This window comes from Uranotaenia lowii, chromosome 3 (assembly GCF_029784155.1).
Source record: "Uranotaenia lowii strain MFRU-FL chromosome 3, ASM2978415v1, whole genome shotgun sequence".
NCBI classification, from domain to species: Eukaryota; Metazoa; Arthropoda; class Insecta; order Diptera; family Culicidae; genus Uranotaenia; species Uranotaenia lowii.
Genome location: NC_073693.1, coordinates 302839620 through 302861680, shown reverse-complemented (window position 1 = coordinate 302861680; position 22061 = coordinate 302839620). Strand labels below are relative to the sequence as shown.

At 34.4% G+C, this 22061-nt stretch overlaps 1 protein-coding gene across 1 annotated transcript in view; it reads left to right on the top strand.

The window, feature by feature from the left end:
• LOC129754562 (dopamine D2-like receptor) overlaps positions 1–22061 on the top strand; it is an 83641-nt gene that overhangs the window by 54560 nt on the left and 7020 nt on the right. Inside the window, exon 5 of the mRNA XM_055750703.1 lies at positions 6864–6964. Within this exon, the coding sequence (XP_055606678.1) occupies positions 6864–6964 (101 nt within the window). The remainder of the gene's footprint in view (positions 1–6863; positions 6965–22061) is intronic.

Sequence of the window (22061 nt, the reverse complement as noted above, 5' to 3'; positions counted from 1 at the left end):
GCTTGATGAAACAGATATAACTGATGTAATTTAGATCATATTCTTCTATGATTTCAAATCGGTTAATATTTACAGATAGCCAAAAGCAATGGGACCGTAAGCGATGCGTTTGCGATTCACATTTGAACACTTGCGAAGAGATTTTATTCAAAGGAGTTACTAGGAGAGCAAAGATATTAATTAAATGAAAAATCATATTCCAAATTGGCAAAACAAGAAAGTATGGAAGAATAAAGCTTGTGCAAATGCATGTACTACATATGCATCATTGGCATACCCTTCTCGAGAGGAAATACGTACAAAAGTTCAAAAATACTAGCAAGAATTCAAAACTGATTCAGATTCAAAACATTTCATTCCAATGTTTTGAACTTGAAAAACTTCTGAACTCTGCATGCAATAATTGAACTTGACCTATTTTCTCCCCCTCCCAGATACAGTCTCATTGATTTCCAATAGACAGAAATATGAGATAAACGTATCTGGGAAGTACTGGTTAAGTCGCCTCGTACGACATGGACCAGTATCCCAGTGGCAGTATTCTTTAGGCCGCTGCCACACAGCCACAGACTCATTTTGATCTCAAATCTAAAAAAATCAACTTATCGGACTAAACGAGACAAACATGCTTAGAAAACTCAAACGTTTGAATATTTCTTTGAAATGATCCTATAATTAATTATGAATTTTAATAAAATCTAGGAAAATTTATGTAAAAACATGGAATCTGCAGTTTATAATATGTGCCAATACAGTGAAAACCCGATTTTGTCACACACCGATTTTGATTATCCCCGATATTGTCTCATTTTTTCACCCGATTTTGTCATCATTTTTTAATCAACGCAAAATAACTAAATATCGCCTTTTTTTATTTTTGTTGAACATCAAAGGGGTTGAAATCATTCTAAAGGGACAAAACTGATGGATGATTACATTGATATTGAATGTGAAGATGATTGATCATGGACGTATCAAGATATTTACACAAAAATTCAAGTTTTAAACAGGTTTTTTGTTATTACAATTTTAACTTAATAAAAGTTGTTGAATACATTTATAACTAAATGTAATGGTTTAACAGAACATATTCAAGTAATCTTTATGCTGTGTTTAATTTGTTTGGGCTTTTTTCAAAGCAATCTCTCTGATACATCGCAAGAAGATGACATCAACTATCGAGAGATCTGAAGCATCAGCCCAATCAACTATGTTGTCGAACATACCTACAGCTTCAACACTATTTATGTTCCTTGAAGTTTCACATGTGTCGTGGGTAGGGGAGAGGCGGGCTATATGCGCATATTAAGGAAAACCTTCATTTTCTCCCATATTCCGATAGATAGGAGTCTGAAAACTATATGCACATGAGCGGACATCTGTTTTCTATACGTTAGAGCATTTTTTCTGTTAAAATCTCCTACAGTTTTTGTGGAAAAAATTTTATAATAAAAGAAGTCAAAATAGCCGATTTCCGAAACCGGCGGGCTAAATGCGCATATTTATGTTTTAAGCTATATTTCATTTACACTTGCAATATTTTGAAATTATTTAATTGAAAATGGCAGAAACGGATGTTAAGCATACGTCAAGGCTGAAATTTTGGTGAAATTTTTTACATCACTAGTTCTTTTGCATGAAACATAGTTAAGTATGCCATATGGCCATATTTCATGGTAATATTTTGTTCATATTGTATTTCTATCAAATCAGTATGAAGTTCTTCTTTTTTCGCTTTACAATCGTGATTTGAGCGTACATTTAATGTTTAAATGGAAGAAAGTAAAAAATTTATAAGAACAATCTATTTTTCTTGATATAGGCATTTAACCTGCCTTGATATGGGCATTCAGAACCTGTCTGTTATTCCAATATCTTATCATTTACAACTTTGCCAAAAGCTTCAATTTGTTGAAATTCCGATTTCCAGATGAATGAGAAAGAAAAACAATTAAAATTTTTGTTCACAGAATCTGTACGCACAATAAGTAAAGTTCAATATATTATATCAAAACTGACAAAAATCTTGTTTGAATTTTTAAATTTTTTCGACTTTATATAACAATTTAATTTTTTCATGCCATGTGTTTAAAGCGTATTACCCTCAAACTGCACTGATTAGATATGTTAAATCTTTAGCCATATCGTCAATCGGCTGTATGCGCATATTACCCAACATGCGCATTTAGGAACACTTCCCCCTACGGTTTTGTTGACACGATTTAGGTTAAGAAACCACAAAAACAAACAATCTTCCACATTCTTGTTCATACCTGTTGAAGCATACTAATAGCTTGAATTCCCACGACGTAAACGTTAAAACAAATTGTAAGATGTTTTGATGTAAAAAGGACCTATTACTAGTAATATGTCAAACTTGGCAATATCTTCTATAAACCTGTACACTGTTTTATTGGGATAATATACGTTTTTTGTGGAAATTTATTAGATTAGAACGGATTAAAATCTTTTTTTTCAAAATCTCCCGATTTTATCACTCTCCCTAATTTATCACTTTAAAATTCATCATGGGGGTGATAAAATCGGGTATTCACTGTATTGTCAAAAACAAAACAAAAGAACCATTAGAACTCAAACTCATGTTTTTAACTCATGAATACATCTGAAGGATAATTGTTAATAATGTTTAAATGAGTGACCACAGAATCATTTTTAATCTTATTGGTGTAATAAATATTACATAAAGTTTATGTAATGCTAAAAAATCATCGATGACAGGATGTGAAGAAATACTGTGCGATTAGTGATACGGTCAAAATTTGGTCAAGGGAAAACGCGTGTAAATTGGTGAAATCGTTTATTTATAAAATCAAATTAAATTTCTTTTTCAAGTTTAATTAGTATAAAATTCAGGAAAATATTCAGTTAGGCTTCAGCTTTTCCAAATCCGAATTGCCGGGCCTTACGCTTAATCCCTGCCATTAGATTTTATACAGCCACCTTGTCCACCTTATTCACCGCAGAAAGCCAGTTTGCTTTGAACTGCTGCTTGTCCTTATCAGTTTTTTGGTCTTCTTTAGGTTCCGTTTGACAATAGCCCAGTATTTCTCAATTGGGCGAAGCTCTTGCGTGTTGGGAGGGTTCTTGTCCTTGGGAACCACCTGCACGTTGTTGGCGGCGTACCACTCCATGGCCTTTTTACCGTAATGGCAAGATGCCAAATCCGGCCAAAACAGTACGGAACAACCGTGTTTCTTCAGGAAAGGCAGCAGACGTTTATTCAAACACTCTTTCATGTAAATTTCTTGTTTGACAGTCCCGGAAGCTATGAAAATGCTGTTTTTCAAGCCACAGATGGCTTGCCAAACCAAATATTTCTTCGCGAACTTTGACAATTTCATCTACTTGAAATTATCTGCTACCTTTCCCCTTCCTTTTGCAGTATAAAACTCCTGTCCCGAAAGCTGCTTATAGTCGGCTTTGACTTAGGTTTCGTCGTTCATTACCACGCAGTCAAGCCTCGTCAGCATCGTCGTGTACAGCCTCCGGGATCGCGCTTTGGCCGTCGTATTTTATTTAAGTCGATAGTCCGGCTCGTTATTGGCTCGATGCACGGTTGTAGACGATACACCCAGCTTATTTGCGGCATCTCGGAGAGAGAGGTTAGGATTTCGCTTAAAACTACCAGCAACTCTCTTTGTCGTCTCAGCGGCTTCCGGTTTTCGATTTCTCTCCGATCCAGACTTCCCCAGACGTTCCCCAATCACTTTAATTACATTTGTAACGGTTGATTTGGCAACTTTTAGCGATTTTGCCAGCTTTGCATGCGAGTCACTTTATTTGGCAAATCAAGCGAAAAAATATTGTTATGAAAATTTGTCATTTAGCCACCGGAACAAAAAAAAATTGAGCACATTTTGCAAAAATAATAATTAAAGGATTTTTCGAAGCCTAAAATACAACTTAAAATCTGTTTATAAATTTTGATGAAAAAATAACTTTTTAAATTTTTTTTTCATGATTTTTGATGAATAATTTCTGAGTTTTGACAAAATTTGCCTGGATAATGTACGAACTTTTTGTCGTTTATTTAGAAATTAAATGCCCGGATTTTGTCAGGTTTAAAAAAAAAATGCCTGAGTTTCCTGGCCCGGAAATGTGCTGAAAAATTCTGTAACCTTATTATATACTAAAGCTTAGTTCTTTTAGAAATGGGACAGTTACGAATGCGTGTATCTCAAAAACCTTTCGCTTGATCTTAAAACTTTATATGAAGAAAATGAAGGTAATTTTATGATGATTAATGAAAAAATTTTAAAAAAATATTTAACGTTTTTTTGTAAGAATAAATTCCACTTTATTCTTGGTACCTACTTTTTTCAGTCATGATATTGATCAGTTTTTCAAACTAATACTTCGTCTAATTTGTATTTTAGGTGGCTACACCTTCTTCCTTCAATTTCCGCTACTTTTTGGACCAATACTTCTCTTTTGAAAGAAACTGAGGGCAATTTAGTGGATACAGCTGTTTCGAAATTAACCAATTTGATTATTTTTTAGCCACTTTTTGAGCGTTTTTAATGGAATTTCTGTTGGCAAACTCTGGCAATTACGAAGTAAAACCATCATGAGATTAAACTTAAAGTATAATAGGTTAGTATAGAACGTAGTTTGTTAAGGGTACATAAAAGATTACTCTTTTTAGGCTTTCAAAAACAGCGAAAACCATAGTTTTCGTTTTAAATATTGTTATTTCTTTCCACAGGAGCAGAGTTTTGGCAAATCATAATATTTCATAAAAAATAACCAGCAAACACATACTTTAATATACTCGAGATCTTGCCACGAGCAGACATGGTATAGGACTCAACCGCTGGAATTTGTTTAAAATAGGGTATTTCATAAGTTTTGTCGTTCATCAGAAATTATCTGTCCCATAGCCTCGGAACCGGCTATACAGCTTACGAGCTCTGCAACTAGCAAAAATTTAGTGTTTTAGGAGTGGTTTGAATGACTCATTACCAGGCAACACTTTCAGTTTATCGGCGAATAAAAAAATTTGGAAATTTCAGCGATCTACTCTTAGTTTTTTGCTTTTTGAAAATTAAAAATGCTGGTATGAGACTTGATTTTCTGATGACCCTTAGCCGAAGTTGCCGATAATATGCTTCACTCCAATGCTTGATTTGAACTTTGTGGAAATTTTTGACAGTATTTGCATACTTTTCCACCACTTACATACAGTAATTCTTCGAATAATCAACGGTTTTGTCAGCTATCAATTTGATTATGATGGATTTTGAATGAAACTGTGCAAAATTATTTTTTTCTTTTTCTCTTGCATCGTAAATATCTCGAAAACGCGTAATTTCTAAATTTTGCAAAAAAATAGGTCGAATAGTACTTTTTACAGGCAACAAATTGCTGCCAAAATTTTGAATGTCCGATTACTAGTAAACGAGCTATTAGCAAAAGAAAGTGTCCCATTTCTAAAAGAACTAAGCTTTATGCTCAGTACACAGTGCCGCCATGATGCCATGCGCCGGATTCCAAACTCCGCAAATTACGGTTTGCCGAGATTTGTTCAATTTGTCGCTCGATTGGTATTTTCTCACATTTCCCTACCTAAACCGAATCAGAATGGTCATTCAATCAATAGAAATACTTATTGAAAGAAACTTATCGGTCTTGGGGATTGAACCCCGACTTTCGTAGTGACAGTCGAAGACGTCCCCACTAGACCACGCCTAGATGCTATTCTTACTGATACTGAAACTCGAAATGATGATATGATTTTGTAGCATACCTGCAGGCGCACCCATCCAACCAGACAATCAGCAAGTCAGGAAGAAAGCACTTCAATGAACTAACTTTAAAATAGTAAATTCCGTTTTGAGTACTTTTGTGCCCATTTTGTGACTTAAGTCCCTTACAACGTACATATAAATTACATTGGCAACTTTCAAGTTCATTAATGAGTACATACGATTCACTCAAGGGTATTGGGCGGTTGTTTTTTTTTGTCAGCCAATATGTAACTTTCATAACCTTAATTCGTATAAATAAGTGACCTTTTTTTTACGCATATAAAGCGGCCCACCACACTCCCCCACACCAAAAAGCTCATATGAGCCCCCTGGTAATGGACGCTTTCTGTTCTCAGCATGTCTGGCAGCAAACAAAAAAAAACAAAAACGCGAGCAAAATTTATTCATGCTGAGAACCTTAACAAAAATGTTTTTTACTTAATGCTAGGGAATGAAGCTAGACAAGTAAACTAAACTTAGAATGAATCTCAGTGGAAAGAGTATTCCTTTGAAGAGATCCATATTTGGTTGCTTGGGTATTCTCAGAAGCATGCGAAGTATCGAAAAAAAAAATTATATAGATTTTCATGATTTTTTTTTTTTTTTTGAAAGAAAATATGTAGTTAAAATACTTCAAAATGCTCCGAAAATCAGTATTGAGTAAACCGCCAATAATTCTACGTTGTCGAAATTGTCAAAATTCATACACATCGCTGAACTCCGGCTCTACCATCATAATTTAGGTATAAGTCTTGTATTTCTTATAAAACTATAGAGTGTTCATCATAACCGTTCGATTGACATATTCGAAATATTCCTGGTTTGGTTGTTGTTTTGTGTTTAATTCGAATGAAAAGGAACTTCTTTTTTCCTGGAAGTTTATTCACAGCGTGAACGAGTTTCAATTTTAATTTTCTTTTACTGCCGATATTATGATTTGCTAACCCCCGTTACTTTTATCTTCTATTTTTTCCCAAATTTTTCACGACACACCTTTGCACCATATCGTCGAACCATTTTGGCGGCAATCTTCCAATGACGGTCCCGGAACACTGGAATCCCCAAAATTGGTCCTCACTCGTTTGCTGCCAGCAGATTCACCATCTACAAAGTGCACAAGGCGTCCAAAAAGAAGCGGGAAAAATCGTCAGCGAAAAAGGAACGCAAGGCGACCAAAACGTTGGCTATCGTGTTGGGTAAGTTCGAAGTTTATCTATTTTTTTTTCTTTGAGTGGTGGAAAATAGGGATGTTTCGTAAAATACGTAACGAAGTTTCCAATCCCTGTGCTTAAAGATACTTTTTAAGGATGTTATCTCGCAAAAATGTTGAACTTTTTACGGTCAAACAACTCGAAGTAAGATATCCCATGAAAAGTATTGCAAACCAAGCACCGGAGAAAAGTGATGGCATTTATCGATAAGAATCAGCAAATTTACCATGACAGTAGCTGGTGCCAGAATTCAGCACAAAACTGGACGAGCTAGCAAGTTTAGCACAAACAAGCAACAAGATGGGGAGGAAAGTGCTTATGCCGGGAATTTTATTGGTTTTAAATCGAACGCCCGAACAACTACTGGAACGATTGCCAATTCGAGTTGCATTCTTGCTTGCTACTCTAGGCTGCCAAAGTGAGGATGTAAAAATGGTCCTGGAACTGTTTTTGTTTTAATTTTACAGCTCCTTTATTGTTTTTCAAACCGCCAATTGGAATGCAATTTAGATCTCCCCCATTGCTGGCAAAACCTCGGGATCAATAGGAAAAACTTTTTGTTAGGGAAAATTTCTACTATTTGTGTGAAACATCTTTTAATTGAGGGAAGTATCATTTAGTTTTAACTGACATTTCAATTGCCATTGAGGACATTTTTTCTTGATTTTGTCCTCAAATAACTAGAACCTCATCGAAACACTTTTTAAAACTTTACGATGTGTGTATCGGTGAAAAAAAATCTGTACTTAAATTATCATTTTTTTTTTCAGTTTCAATAAACATAAGAGATTTAACGAGACTTGATTTTATTGATAAATCTTAAATATTAAAAAATAACGGAAAAGTTGAAAGTGATTAGAAAATTTTATGCAAATTTTGGAGCTCGGATGAACGGAGTTTCACTTTTAAATACAAACTCTAAGCAAAACATCGAATTAAAAAGGAATAATAATTATTAATTTTCTAATTTTTAACTAAGGTTGCCAGAATTTTCTTAGCACGTATCCGGGCCTGTCATATCGGGCAATTTTATCCAAAAACCTTTAAAAAACCGGACACTTGACTTCAAAGTTGACGACTAAAAATCCGGAAAATATCTGGGCAAATTTAGTAAAACGCCGGAAATTATCCAACAACAAAACTTTTTCCAATAAAACTCACCGACAGATTTTTAATCATATTTTAGGCTTCCAATTAACCAATTTTGTTAATTTTAGTAAAATTTTCTCAAAAAAACTCGTTTTTATGGCATGAATAAAAATAGAATAGGTACAACATATTTTTATTATTTGTTTTGCCTAATAAAGTGAAATGATCCAGGAAAAATCCGGGAATTTTTCAATAAAATTCGGGCAACTGGGCCGGACCGAACTGTTCCCAAATTTTGTATTAAATATCCGGGCAAACACGGATAAAACCAGGCAATCAAGCAACCTTATTTCAAACCAACTTCACCATGTCAATCAAAGTTATTAAAAACAAGTTCAGAATAAACTTTCAGCAGAGGAAAGTCTGATGAGATGAACATTCTAAGGTTTAAATCTCTTTTTAAAATCAAATATTGATTTTTTTTTCTAAGCGAGTCTCCATGCAGATAGGCAGTTGAGGTTCTTTGCTATAATATCTATCATTGGCATAAGTAATTTTTTTCATTAATACTGTTGGCAGCATTCTAAATATGCTTGTAAATTATACTTTACTCAATTGGTCAAGTAAAACGGACAGTACATAGAAAAGTTTGATATTATTGATAAGTTGCTGTGCACAAGTATATATTTTTGTGTCTTAAGCATTTAGGAATAATCTTGAACCAAAAAGAAACAATCTAGTTTAAGTCCAATGAATGGCAAAACAGTGTGGTTCTTGATATTTTTCATTTAATTTTTTTTATCAGCAATCAACTTTTAAAAGATTTAGTTGCTTTTTTTAGATTCTCAATGCCATCCAACTGACAATTGTTCTAGCTAGGGTGATTTGGAGGCGTTTGAAGTGTCAAAACGATAAAAAAAATGAAATACCTGGGATTATATTTACAGGATACAGTGAATGGCTAAAAAACTTGTCTAAGTAATTGGAAATACAGACCCCGTTCGTTTTTGGCTACACGCTCGGGAATTTTATGTTGCCAAAATCGAATGTTTCCAAAATCGAACAGTTTTTTATGTATCTTTTTTATTTTTTATTTTTATTTCAAATTAGTCAAAATGGATGTAAAACCTTATATTAGCATAAAAATTTTCAATTTGGCTCAATTATATTAATTTTAAGCAGTAAAACATGGTAAAATTCATGTTTTTACTGTTTAAAACTATTATAGTTATGCCGAATTGAAAAATTTCATGCTAATATAACGATTTACATTAATTTTGATTAATTTGAAATGAAAATAAAAAATAAAAAAATGACAAAAAAAAACCAAATTTTTTGGATGTTGCCAAAAACGAACGGTTTTTGCTCGGGTGTTGCCAAAATCGAATGTTGCCAAAATCGAACGGGGTCTGTATGAGCAAATATTATTGAGAAGCAATTCAACTCCTAGCAAATTTTTTTTTCTAATTAAAAATTTTTCAAAAACATTTTTAATTATCATGGCTGTTTCTCTATTTCCTTGATTTTATAAATGATTTTTCTAAACATTTAACTTATTTTCTCTAACATGTTTTTATATTTCCTAATTCATCCTTAGAAGTAATTCAATTTATGATTAATGCCTGTTCCAACTCAAAATGCTTCACGGGAAAACGCTATACAAAATAAACTAGTTGATCCTGATAAAATTACTCCTCAATGCTAGATTCTCCTTTCTACAAGTTGGAACAAAAAAATATTAAAATAATCAGAACCCAATTTTTGTCCGTTCGGCACATGTGTACACTCACATGGCGGTCGAACCATCCATAATTAACTGTATCGAAAAATGTAGTGCCTTCTCTATTGGGTACTACTTCTTCAATACAGTTAATTGATGCGGGACAAAGAATTTAGCATGTGGTCAAGCTTCTATTTCAAATGCTCTTCGCTCTTTTCACCACCTTAGAATTTTCTTCTGATCTTCTATCCGTCTTTCATTTCAACTCTTTAATCCTCACCGATAAAGCCGCAAATTCATTTCATAAAACAAATTCACGGTGATTTCTCCTCTTAAAATAGTTATGAACAATGTTTGCTTAATGATGTATTACAGGGGTGAGCAACCTTTTTCAGCAACGGGCCACTTTTAATTTGAAATTCTTTCAGCGGACCGCATTGAAAATAAAATTTGAGTAATAATGGTTTTCAAAGCTTTACGTTAATTCTTATAACGATAATGTTTTTATTGAATTGAAAAGCTTATGGAATGAATTTCACAAAAAAGAAATATTATTTGCATCCCTTCTATTTATTGAAAACGAAAGTTATCGAAAGTCTTTCTATGGTTTGTAAAAATATTTGAACCTTTTTCTGAGAAAAATTCTTTTTTTTTTAATTTTATTGATGACTTTTAAACCCTCAGTGTTCATTCGGGTCTTTAAATCCTTTATTGTTCGAACCGATGAGATGGAATTCTTCGTCATCACTTCCATTAAAAATTTCCATGAAGATTAAACTTTGCATTTTTTCTGTGCCAATTTTCAAAAAGTTTTTTCACAATTTATTTAAATTTTGTCGTGAAGCTTCCTTTTTTTCATGAAATAAACAGTGATTTTTTATAATTAGATGTTCCGTATTAAATCATTGCATTGAGATGTTGAGCAAGGTTTAAAAATCATGATAAATTCATTATTTTACAGATTTTTAATCATATCTGTTAATGTTATAGTTTACATTTTTGATTCTAATTTTTTTTTACAGATTTCATAAATTTACTCAATTTAATTGAGATACCTCTGGGTTAGGCTTTCTAAGGTTGAATCACATGACTTTGGTAATATGGATTGCTAGTTTTGAAGTAAAATGACTCAATTCAATCAATGTTTGGCATGATTTGCCTAAGAATTGTCTGAATTGTCTCACGTAACACAATAAAAACAAAATTCACATTTTTCCAAGGTGCTTTAAATTGTAAAACTAATTTTGACTTTTACGAGGTCGCTGAATCCAAATATATTTTTTTTGTAAGCTCTAGTTTGCGAGATAACATTCAAAAAAAAGGTTAATAAATAAATTATTCAATTTGAGTACTTTTTTGACAAAACTGTAGAATAAAAATACTTATTGACTCAATGATCAACAATCCCACAAACCACGAGTAATTTTGAATTTTTGAAAGAAAGTTTTAGAAGTTTTCTTCTTGTTATTTTTTCCCAAATCTGCAAAAAACGGGAGTTTTGACGAGATTTAAAAAAAAATCAAACTAAATTGAATCTTTGATATTTTTGAGACCGTAAGTCAACTCATTCCGCAGTCTTTAACAAAGCTGTTGAATGAATTAAAATCTCCAATATCAAATACTCAATGACGTTCTAAATAATACCACAAGAAGTTTTAATCTTATTTTTTGTAAATTTCACTAAATTGATGAATTTAATTTTTTGAAATAGTTGTAGCTCTGATCCAAGAATATCCTGGCAACATCTGAGTCCTTAATTGAATGAAGGGTGGAAAATTTATCGAAAAACATTGTTTTTTTGTTGTGTTTGCATGACCCGGTTTATTAGTTTATCAGTTATGATCGATTTTACCCAAAACTGATCAACTTAAACATTTCCGCACACCATATCACCAAAACTAGCAGTGATAGATAAAATCTGTGAAATGTTTTGAATTAAGGACGAGAAAGTCCTTCGAAATCAGTTGTTGAAACACAGGCACCAAAAATGCTGGTCCTTTAGGAATCATTACAAACTTTTTGGGTTTAATCACAAAATTACAGATATTGTTTTTGTCGAGAAATCATAATTTTCACCTATTCTTTATTCAAAAACTTTCCTTATTTCCATCATTAAATCAAGATCAAAAACATTTCACTCCATCATACAATTTTAACATTGCTAGAAACAAAACAAAAATGACTTCAATTCCCCTATATTACGTTTTTCCAATAAAAAATATTGCATCCATATCTTTGAAATAACTTAATAAAAAGCCTGAATCCTACAAAAAGTCAATAATCTTTATATTTATGGGACAAATGTAACTGCAAACAAGAGACGTGCATATATGATCAAATTGATGATATACATTTTTTTTTTGGTTTAGTAGAGATTGCTATTTTATGATAATTAACAATCTTCAGTAAAAAAAAATTGTTGAATAAATTTAATTTGAGATAAGCTTCGTGGGCTGCACAAACACGTCTTGAGGGCCGCATGCGGCCCGCTGGCCGCGGGTTGCTCATCCCTGATGTATTACATTAAACAAACCATTTTTGCAAAATGGTTAAAAATAACCCATTTTTTGTGTTTATTATAACTTTGAAGGATGCAAATATATGCAACTATTCTTTCTTGCATCCGAATTATTGGACTATTAGCTATATTTAAAAGTCAAAAAAAATTTTGGGAAACGTAAGGCTTTTTTCTTAGAGACCAAAATGTTTATACCTTTTAAGTAAATCATAAAATTGTGCATTTTTTACACTTTTATGTTAACTGTGTAAAAATGAAAAATATTTATAAAAGAAGCTTTGAAAATAAGCTTTCTAACGATGTGTTGGGAATTGGTGTAGCATTTCATTTGAAGGAGAAAAAATGATTTGAATATTATTGGATCAAAAGTATATTTTTCTAAGTCTGATGTCTGTTAAACGATAAGTGCTTATGATAATGATCTGAAAAATTGAGGATTTTTTAGTTAAATATAAAACTAAAAGATTTCGTGTCTGGGCAATGTCAGCAATTATCTTGTCATCCATGTTGAGCGGCAGGAAATGGTTCATAGTGTGCATTATAGATGATGCACGTGTTGCTCAAATATAAAAGTAGAAAAACTTCTCAATTCGATGCTTTCTCAAAAACCACCTGACAGAACATCTCAAAAATTTGCACAATACGTTACCAGGTAGTTTTGCTGAAAATTTCATCCATTTACATTAATTTTTTTCCAATACACTCCTTACAAAACCTTTTGGAAGAAAGATTAGCAAAAACTTCGGAAAACTTTTAAACCTATCTTGCCAATACATAAAAAAAATTTGATTTAAAACCTACCGATTAATTTTGACAAAAAGCTCATTTATTTTAATTGATTTCAATCTGTTTTATACTTTTAAACATGTTTTCGTGATAATTTTTCTAAAACTTGTTGAAAATATAAAGTTAGATATATAAAATTCCACAGATATCAGGTTTTGCTTATCCAACGATTTGCAAACGGATGAATAGAGCGATTACACCCATTCTAACGTCAGCTTGTTCTAAATCGCTAAACAATGGCTGCTCCAGTTGGTTGTCGATGGAAATTTGTCAACCGTATGCAGTTCTGCAGCTTCAATATTTTTCCCTTCAGCTTCGATTGCCAAATCGACATACCACAAACTTTTGGTTGAATATAATCTACCACTGCTGCTGCTGTTGCTGGGAAACAAAACCAAAACCCAGCTGCTGTCGTTTTATACTCTCGTGTGGTACAAAATTATTCTACCATTTGGATTCAACCATTTGGCAATGCACACACTACGACTCTATTCAGAAAGAAGAAGGATGGAAAAAATAACAACCCAATCCATAACAAATTCAGGGTTTTTGTGAAAAAAAACTGTGCATGAATTTGGAAGAATTACACCATTTGTTAATTTGGACTGCCCTGAAACCTCATTCCGGAGCTTACACACCGATACTAGAGCTAGGGTTTAGAAAAGGGAAATAATTCCGAAATTTACCCGAGCATAAAACTTACTCTAGGCGCATTCCAATGAAGCCAAACGAACCAAACCATGTAGCAACTATGAATGAATGAACGAGTAGTTTCCAGCAAAAATGAGCACTGAAACTCTGCACGATACACTCCTTTCTGGTTGCTGTTTGCTGTCGAGAATTGGAGATTGAATGAATGCAACCGGCGGCGCAGTTGGATGTTTTGTTGCTTGGTGCTGCTGCTCGCTGATGAAATTACCTCTTTTTCCACTCTCGAAATGCAACAACTGCCAATTTGTCGAGAAACAAATGTTAAAAAGCGAAAAACTTTAACCACACCGCTTCTGATGAATGTTATTTTTCCGTGCTTTGCATTCGAGAGTTGTTGGTATTTTCAGTTGAAAGGTTGGTTCAGTTTTTTGTCCGGTTTTATTAGCCATTTGCAGAGTTAAAATATGTGAACGGATTATGAGGGATACAATCAAAACTGCTTGAACAGTTTGCAGCGAAACCATTCAGAAATGAAAATCATCAAGTTGGGGATACTTGTTGAGTGGATTGAATCTACCAGAAAATTGAGCACACAAAAAAACAATGTTTACAAATGAATTCCTCTAGCTTATATGGACATGAACTAGTTTAAAAATTGAAATTGGATTAACGATGAAATTTTTTTAGTTAAAATTTAATACCTTCAATATCAAAACCAATCCCAAATTTTGAAGATTTTCAAGCATTTTTATGAATGGACCATTAAATTTGTCAAAAATTTACTAACAAGAACGAATACGTTTGCTACTGATAATGCCACACATAGAAAAAAAAACTGAACACAACAGTTTCCTTTTCAAGGGGAATTCATCCTAAATCAAAATATTTAAAAATTCAAATCACAAAGCTTAATATAACTCTTTCAATGAGATTTCAAATTCACAACCATATAAAAATAATCTTTCTTTATTTGAAATCCTTTTTGTTCAAGAAGAAAAATAATTTTGATTTCGGCTTTCGTTTCACCACAGTGGTCTTTTTTTGAAAAAGTTTCATGTTTGTGGTGTTGAAATGATTATCAATTAATTGCTCATATCTCTGTTAGCGCAAAAAAAAAAAACGCAATTCAGCGTGCATAGCGGGTACTCAGGATAAAATTCATCAGCGTTTGAATATGAAATGGTGATTTCGTCTTGTGACGCAAATTTGTTCTTACTAGCTGAAGTCGAGCAATTTTTGTTGAAAAAAATTACAAGAAAAATGGTAACAATAAAGGTAGCAGAAAGGACCAAATCTATTTTTCTCGTTCAGTAAATACTACACGACACGCATTGAGTTTCAATCTTCAATTCGTAAAATGAAGAATTTGGATTTGCTGCAAAACATGTAAATGGTAAAAAAATGTAAAAATAAGTTTTTGTTTTCGAAAGAAAAAAAAATTCCGTGCCTTCTTCATGCATCAACTGTGCGTGTATGAAGCCCAATTATGTCAAAAGCGTGTTGGTTCATAAAATTTAAACCTTTTTTCAATCGATTGGAAAAGTTCGATTTTAGGTTTTGAAAAGTAATATTTTTGACTTTTGTACACTGGTCTCCGCACTCTGCCAAGAGGATTCCCTATGAATAAATTTGTTACTTTAACCCTAATTCGCTCTGAAGTGTTTATATGACCATGAATACAATTTTTTTCATGTACCCTCAATATATTTTGTAAATCTTTAATACCTTAGAAGTGTCAATTGGACACTCCTTTCTAAAAAATCGCCATGGATTTGTACATCAAAAGTTTAAAGAACCTCGTACCATAACTGAAATATGTCTTTCAGACAACATACACCTACATCACTACAGTTTTCCGTTATTCAAAGACTTAAAAAAGAATCCAAAAAAAACTGTAGATCAGTTATGAGATGCTTAAAAAATGTCATTAAGTGCCCAAGAAAGCTAAAATTTTAAGTACACAAAAAATTTTTTTGAATTTTTTTAAGATCATGTCCACAAAAAACTTAAATAGGTGGTGTAAAAAACTTTCAATCAATGAACCGTCAAAATTGTTTTAGTTTAACCATTTATTTTCAAAAAGAGGATATAAAAGAAAATCATATTTCTGTTAAAATCAGTATAAAATTTACTTTTAGGTGAATATAAAAAGCCTTTCATTTTAACAGGCTTCAGAAGCCAGTACAAAGTTTAATAAAGGTGTAAGAAAATCTGAGAAATTGCAGATTGACAAAAATCTCTTAAAACAGCTTCGTTTAAAAATTCGTCAAAAATCTTTGTTTTGTATTTTGCAAAGATGCCAAAATTTGCCAATTTAAGTCAAATTTTTCTTTTATTCCAGTTATTCTGGTAAGAATGACTTCAACAGTTTTGTCGGTTCTTTTATTGAAAAGTACGTTTTTAGATCACCTTTTTACATTTTTACTTCTAAAAAACTCCTAAACTTCTAAAAACAAAATCCTTATGCGTAATGTTCAGCTTCTAACATCAGCTTTCTTGGAGGTAAGGTGATTTTTTTTAGCATTTCGTAGCTCTACAGTCTTTTCCGACGCATAATTTTTCGGAATCTTTTTACTAGAATGAAATAATTGTAGCTGAATATTGTGTGGAAAATATATTTCTGTAACATTACGAGGTTACCTAATCTATAATATTTATTCAAATCGGTTGAGAAACAAGAGAGATAAAACGATTTTAGACAGGAGTGTCGAAGTGACACTCCAGAAACTTTAACGGGTAGAAATTTCTGGGACGGATGAGGGTGAAATAAACAAGACGGGCTCTTGAAAGGCAACTTTATTCGAATCTTCATTATTGCGTTATTAAAACTCATTATCAAACATTTAAAACTAAAACGGAACTTTAGCCATTATTGACTCAAAATCGATCATTTTTTGCATTGCTACGACTCTGAGGACCTTAGTTGTAAACAGCCGATGAAAACAGGACGGTTATGGAAAGAAAGAAAAAAGACCAGTTTTTTTATATTCAGAAAATTCCATCGTAGTTGAATTACTTTCATAAAATCATAAAATGATGCCAAACCTTGCTCTTATTTTATTTATTTCGAGATTTTATTTTTGAATTGTTCATAAGTTTTAACATCTTAAGAGTCTGATTGATTTTTTAATTTTCAAAATTTCCACGATCCGACTATATATAAATATGTTTCAGTCCAATAAAAGTTTTGATCGCTATCTCATTTTAAATAAAACATAAAACTTTTGCTTTGCTTCGCTGTGTTTTATTTCTCAATGAACCGATTCTTTAAACTTCAATTTAAGTTTTTTTATCGTTAATTTGATTATGATTATCATAGAACATACTTGGTCTCTTTTAAAATACTAGTTCTACAGTGTATTGGAATGATGATGAGGATGTTTAAAATGAACAGCTTTAAATAAAAAAATCCAAACATACGCAATGTAGACAACTTGTTTTACTCAAAAATACAAAATTTGGTACAGTGTTCAACGGAAAAAAGTGCTTTAAATTTTTAAACTGCTTCTTTAAGAAACAAGCTCTGGAATAAACAGGTTTCTAGAATTTTTACCACACGTATCCGGACCGAGTGATTGCTGGCTTTATCCTGGCAACCTTTAACCTGCATAATCTGGGCATTTGATTATAAATATTAAATTTTTCAACCAAGAATCCAGCCAATATGCAAAAAAGTTTGGACATAAATGAAAGTTTTCAAACAAAAAAAAAAGAAACGCTTGAAAAACAACATTTTGAGAAATATTTCTTTATAATATATCCAATTGAAGCGTAAAAAATGATGCATTTTCCCAAACTATAGAATGAATTCAAAACCTACCATTAAATTTTCAAGTCAGTTCAGTTTAAGCTTCTTATAACAAAAAGTTATCTAAAACATTTATTCAAACCATACCACAATCATTCACTAGAACTGAAGTAAATCAAGTTCCATATAAAATTTATTCGTAGAACAATTAACATCAATGAATGATTGTTCACTTTTTTTTAAATATCTATAATAAAGACATTAAAAAAAGTTAACAATCATTCATTGATGTAAATTGTTCTACGAAAAAATTTTATATGATAAACAGGTGGGATAAAAATCATGAAAATCAGTTGAACACTTAATTACTACCAGCTAGATCTTTCAAGAGCTGATTTTTTTTTATTTTTGCACGTTTGAGTTTTAAGATGACACAGCGTTCAATTATGAATTAGGTAAACATGAATAAAACAATTTTTCAAGGACTAACAAACATCATTGCATAATCAATTCGAGGCTTTACAACACAATTAATATGCATTTGGAATTCATTGTCGTTCTAAAACAAGTTTCAAGAAATTTCTGCTATTTTCCTAGAGGAGAGTGAGGTAACGTGGGCCACTCTGAATATCTCAGATGTGTGTTGAGATGAAAATCTCAATCCAAATGTCATCGTCGTCGCTTTGCTCAAGCATATTTTTCTATATGTTGGTAACTTAAATACGCATCATATGCTTCGTTTATTTATCAAGCTTAAAAAAAGTTTTAAAAAATTCACTTACGTTACTAAACAAGCACTCGCTTATTGCATCGATGGGGAACCTAAAGTTCATAACAAAAATATGCTCATACGCTTATGATCTCAGTTTTGTTATGTTCTTACACGTGGAAAAGCTATTTTTGATGAAACATCAATGAGTCACACAAACGCAACCAATTTGCAAATAATAGCTTGATGGGAATCGTGGGCTACATTTTGTAGGATATCTTGGGCCAACCATATTTTTATGTTATTATACACATTTAGAACTTAAAATAAAATTTCTTATGCGAAATGAAGGGTCATAAAAAAATATTTTATCCAACCTTTACAAGGAATTTTGTCAAAACGTTCGCTAATCAGATTTTTTAATCTTATCGATCATACACAACTCTCAGTTTTATTTTGTCATATGAAATTGCTTTGAAATAACGAAATGAAATATGAAATTAAAGTTTTTGGTTAACTTATTAAACTTGGCATATTATTTGTTCAATTTGGATTGAGTGGCCCACGATTCCCCACCATTTTTTCAAAATCAAAAAAATATTGTTTTTTTTTTTCAAACAATCTGAATTTGGAGAAAATAACTAATTTAAAATTAAAAAAAAGCCTAATGATACCTTATAAATGTCTGCCCAAACCAGACTTCTTTCAAATTTTCTGTTAAATATCCGGATGAAACCGGGCAATCTGGAAAGCTAATGTTAGGAACAACAACAAAGTTGTTGAGTAAGTCAATTCCTTGAACATTGAGAACTCAACAATGGTCTCCAGTGGTGCCTAAAACAATTCTGGGGGGCTATTGATTTTGTAATGATTTTTTTACGTTATATCTTTGGAACGGAAACATCTCATTAAAGTCTAAGAGGTGATCAAAAAGTCTTAAAGTCTTACACAAGATTCGAATAATGGATTTCAATTTCCTTTAAATATATATTTTGTAATATAAGAAATAATAAAGTGATGTTCCTCAGTGTATCAATTTTACGAACCTGTCAAAAAATACTGCCATAAAAATAGATTCTTGTTAATCCTTTATTTGCTAGCTTTAGATAAATATACTTACTTACTTAATGATCCCGCGCCGATCCTCCGGTGCATAGGGCCGTGGTAAAAGACCTCCACTGTTGACGATCCGGAGCCAGCGTCTTCACTTGGTCCCAGTCAAGATTCTCGTCGACAGTTCGGATTTCAGCGGCTAGGCTTCGCCGCCACGAGTTTCTGGGTCTGCCTCTTCTTCGATGACCTTCTGGATTCCAATCTAGCGCCTCTCTGCAAATCTCGTTTTCATCTCTTCGCAGCGTGTGCCCAATCCATCTCCACTTACGTTCCCGAATCTCGATTTCTAGCGCCCTCTGATGACACCGGCGATGCAGTTCCTCATTCGAGATCCAGTTGCCAGGCCACCAAGCGCGGATGATATTCCGCAGGCAGCGGTTTACAAATACTTGCAGTTTTCGCGTCGTTACCGCATATGTGCACCAAGTTTCGCACCCGTACAGCAATACGGATTTGACGTTTGAGTTGAAGATTCGGATTTTCGTTCGTAGAGAGATCTGGCGTGACCGCCAGATGTTTCGGAGACTCGCAAACGCAAATCGGGCCTTTCTGATCCGGGTTTCGATGTCTTTTCTGGTACCACCATCAGGCGTTATCTGGCTACCAAGATACTGGAAGCACTCCACTTTCTCAACTTGTTGCCCAGCTACCATGAAACTGGAGGGATTTCCTGTGTTGATCTCCATCGACTTGGTCTTTCCGACATTGACTTTGAGACCTGCTGCCTTGGAACTTTCGGTGAGGTCGTCGAGTTTGCTCTGCATATCTGGTTGTGTTTGGGCGAGCAAAACAATATCGTCAGCCAGGTCAAGGTCGTTCAGTTGCTCCATTGTTGAAGGATTCCACGGCAATCCTCGGTTCGGTGCACAGTCGATCGATCCAGTCAGAATCTCATCCATTACGATTAAAAAAAGCAGCGGTGATAGAATACATCCTTGTCTCACTCCAGCAGTTACCGGGATTGGTTCGGACAAGATACCGTCGTGCAAGACCTTGCACGAAAATGCCTCGTATTGTGCTTCGATGAGATGGACTAGTTTCTCTGGGACCCCTCGTCGCCTTAGAGCCGCCCAGATGTTTTCATGGTTAAGTCGGTCGAATGCTTTTTCGAAATCAACGAACACCAGCAGAAGAGAGTCCTGGAATTCGTTGATTTGTTCCAGTATGATTCGTAGCGTTGTGATGTGGTCCACACATGATCGTCCGGATCGGAATCCAGCTTGTTGCCGTCGGAGTGTAGCGTCGATTTTCTCCTGGATCCTGTTCAGGATCACTTTGCAGAGTACTTTGAGGGTTGTACAGATCAACGTTATGCCTCGCCAGTTACCGCACTCTGTCAGGTCTCCTTTTTTCGGGACCTTTACGAGGATACCCTGCATCCAGTCGGCCGGGAATGTTGCAGTATCCCAGATGTCAGCGAAAAGACGGTGCAACATTTGTGCTGATAGGGCAGGGTCGGCTTTCAGCATTTCAGCAGGGATGCAATCGATCCCAGGTGCTTTGTTGGATTTCATGTTTTTGATTGCCGCTTCTATTTCAGCCAGCGAAGGCGCTTCCGAGTTGACGCCATTTATGCGACTTACTGTTGGCGCTTCGAGCGGCAGATTCTGTTGGCCATCGCTTTTCGTGACTCGGAAGAGTTGTTCGAAGTGCTCAGTCGATCGTTTGAGCTGATCTGTTCGATCGGTTAATTACTGACCTGCTCGGTCTTTCAGCGGCATTCTTGCATTAGTCCTTGCACCACTGAGGCGGCGAGAAATGTCATAAAGTAATCGGATATCTCCATTGGCGGCGGCTCTTTCCCCCTCTTCGGCTAGGGAGTTTGTCCAGGCTCTCTTGTCTCGTCTACAAGCTCGTTTAACTGCCTTTTCCAGCTCCGCATATCGTAAGCGGGCGGCTGCTTTGGCTGACCCGGTACATGCCTGCTCAATTCCGACTTTCGCCTTTCTCCGATCATCGACCATCCTCCAAGTTTCATCCGACATCCATTCACTTCTTCTTCCACAAACTTTACCGAGAGTACCATGGCTCGTCGTGATAAAGGCATTCTTGATTCCACACCACTGTTCTTCGACTGTTCCGTCTGTCGGCAGCTCCGAGGCTCGGGATTCTAGCTGTTCAACGTATGCCCTTTTCACCTCTGGATTCTCCAACCGGCGGACGTCGTATCGACACCCGACTTTCTCCTCGCGCCGTTGGACACGCGCAACTCTCAGTCGTATCTCGCCAAGGACGAGGTGATGGTCAGATGCAATGTCTGCGCTTCGTTTGTTGCGGACATCAAGAAGGCTCCTTCTCCATTTTCGGCTGATGCAGATGTGGTCAATTTGATTTTCTGTTCGGCCATCTCGGGATACCCAAGTGACCTTATGTGCTGGTCGATGGGGGAAGAGCGATCCACCGATCACCATGTTGTTGTTGCCACAAAATTCTACAAACAGCTCTCCGTTCTCGCTCATCTGTCCTAGGCCATGGCGCCCCATGATGCGCTCAAGGTCTTGATTGTCGGAGCCAATCTTTGCGTTGAAGTCGCCCAAATGGATTTGAATGTCACCCTTCGGAATTTTCTCTACCACACTGTTCAGTTGACTGTAAAACTGCTCTTTCTCCTGCAAGTCGGCAACGTCAGTTGGCGCATAACACTGGACCATTGTAAGGTTTCTAACCCGTGTTCTAAATCTGGCTACGATTATTCTTTCGTTTATCGGTTCCCATCTAATAAGGGCCGCGTAGGCCTGCGGGCTTAAC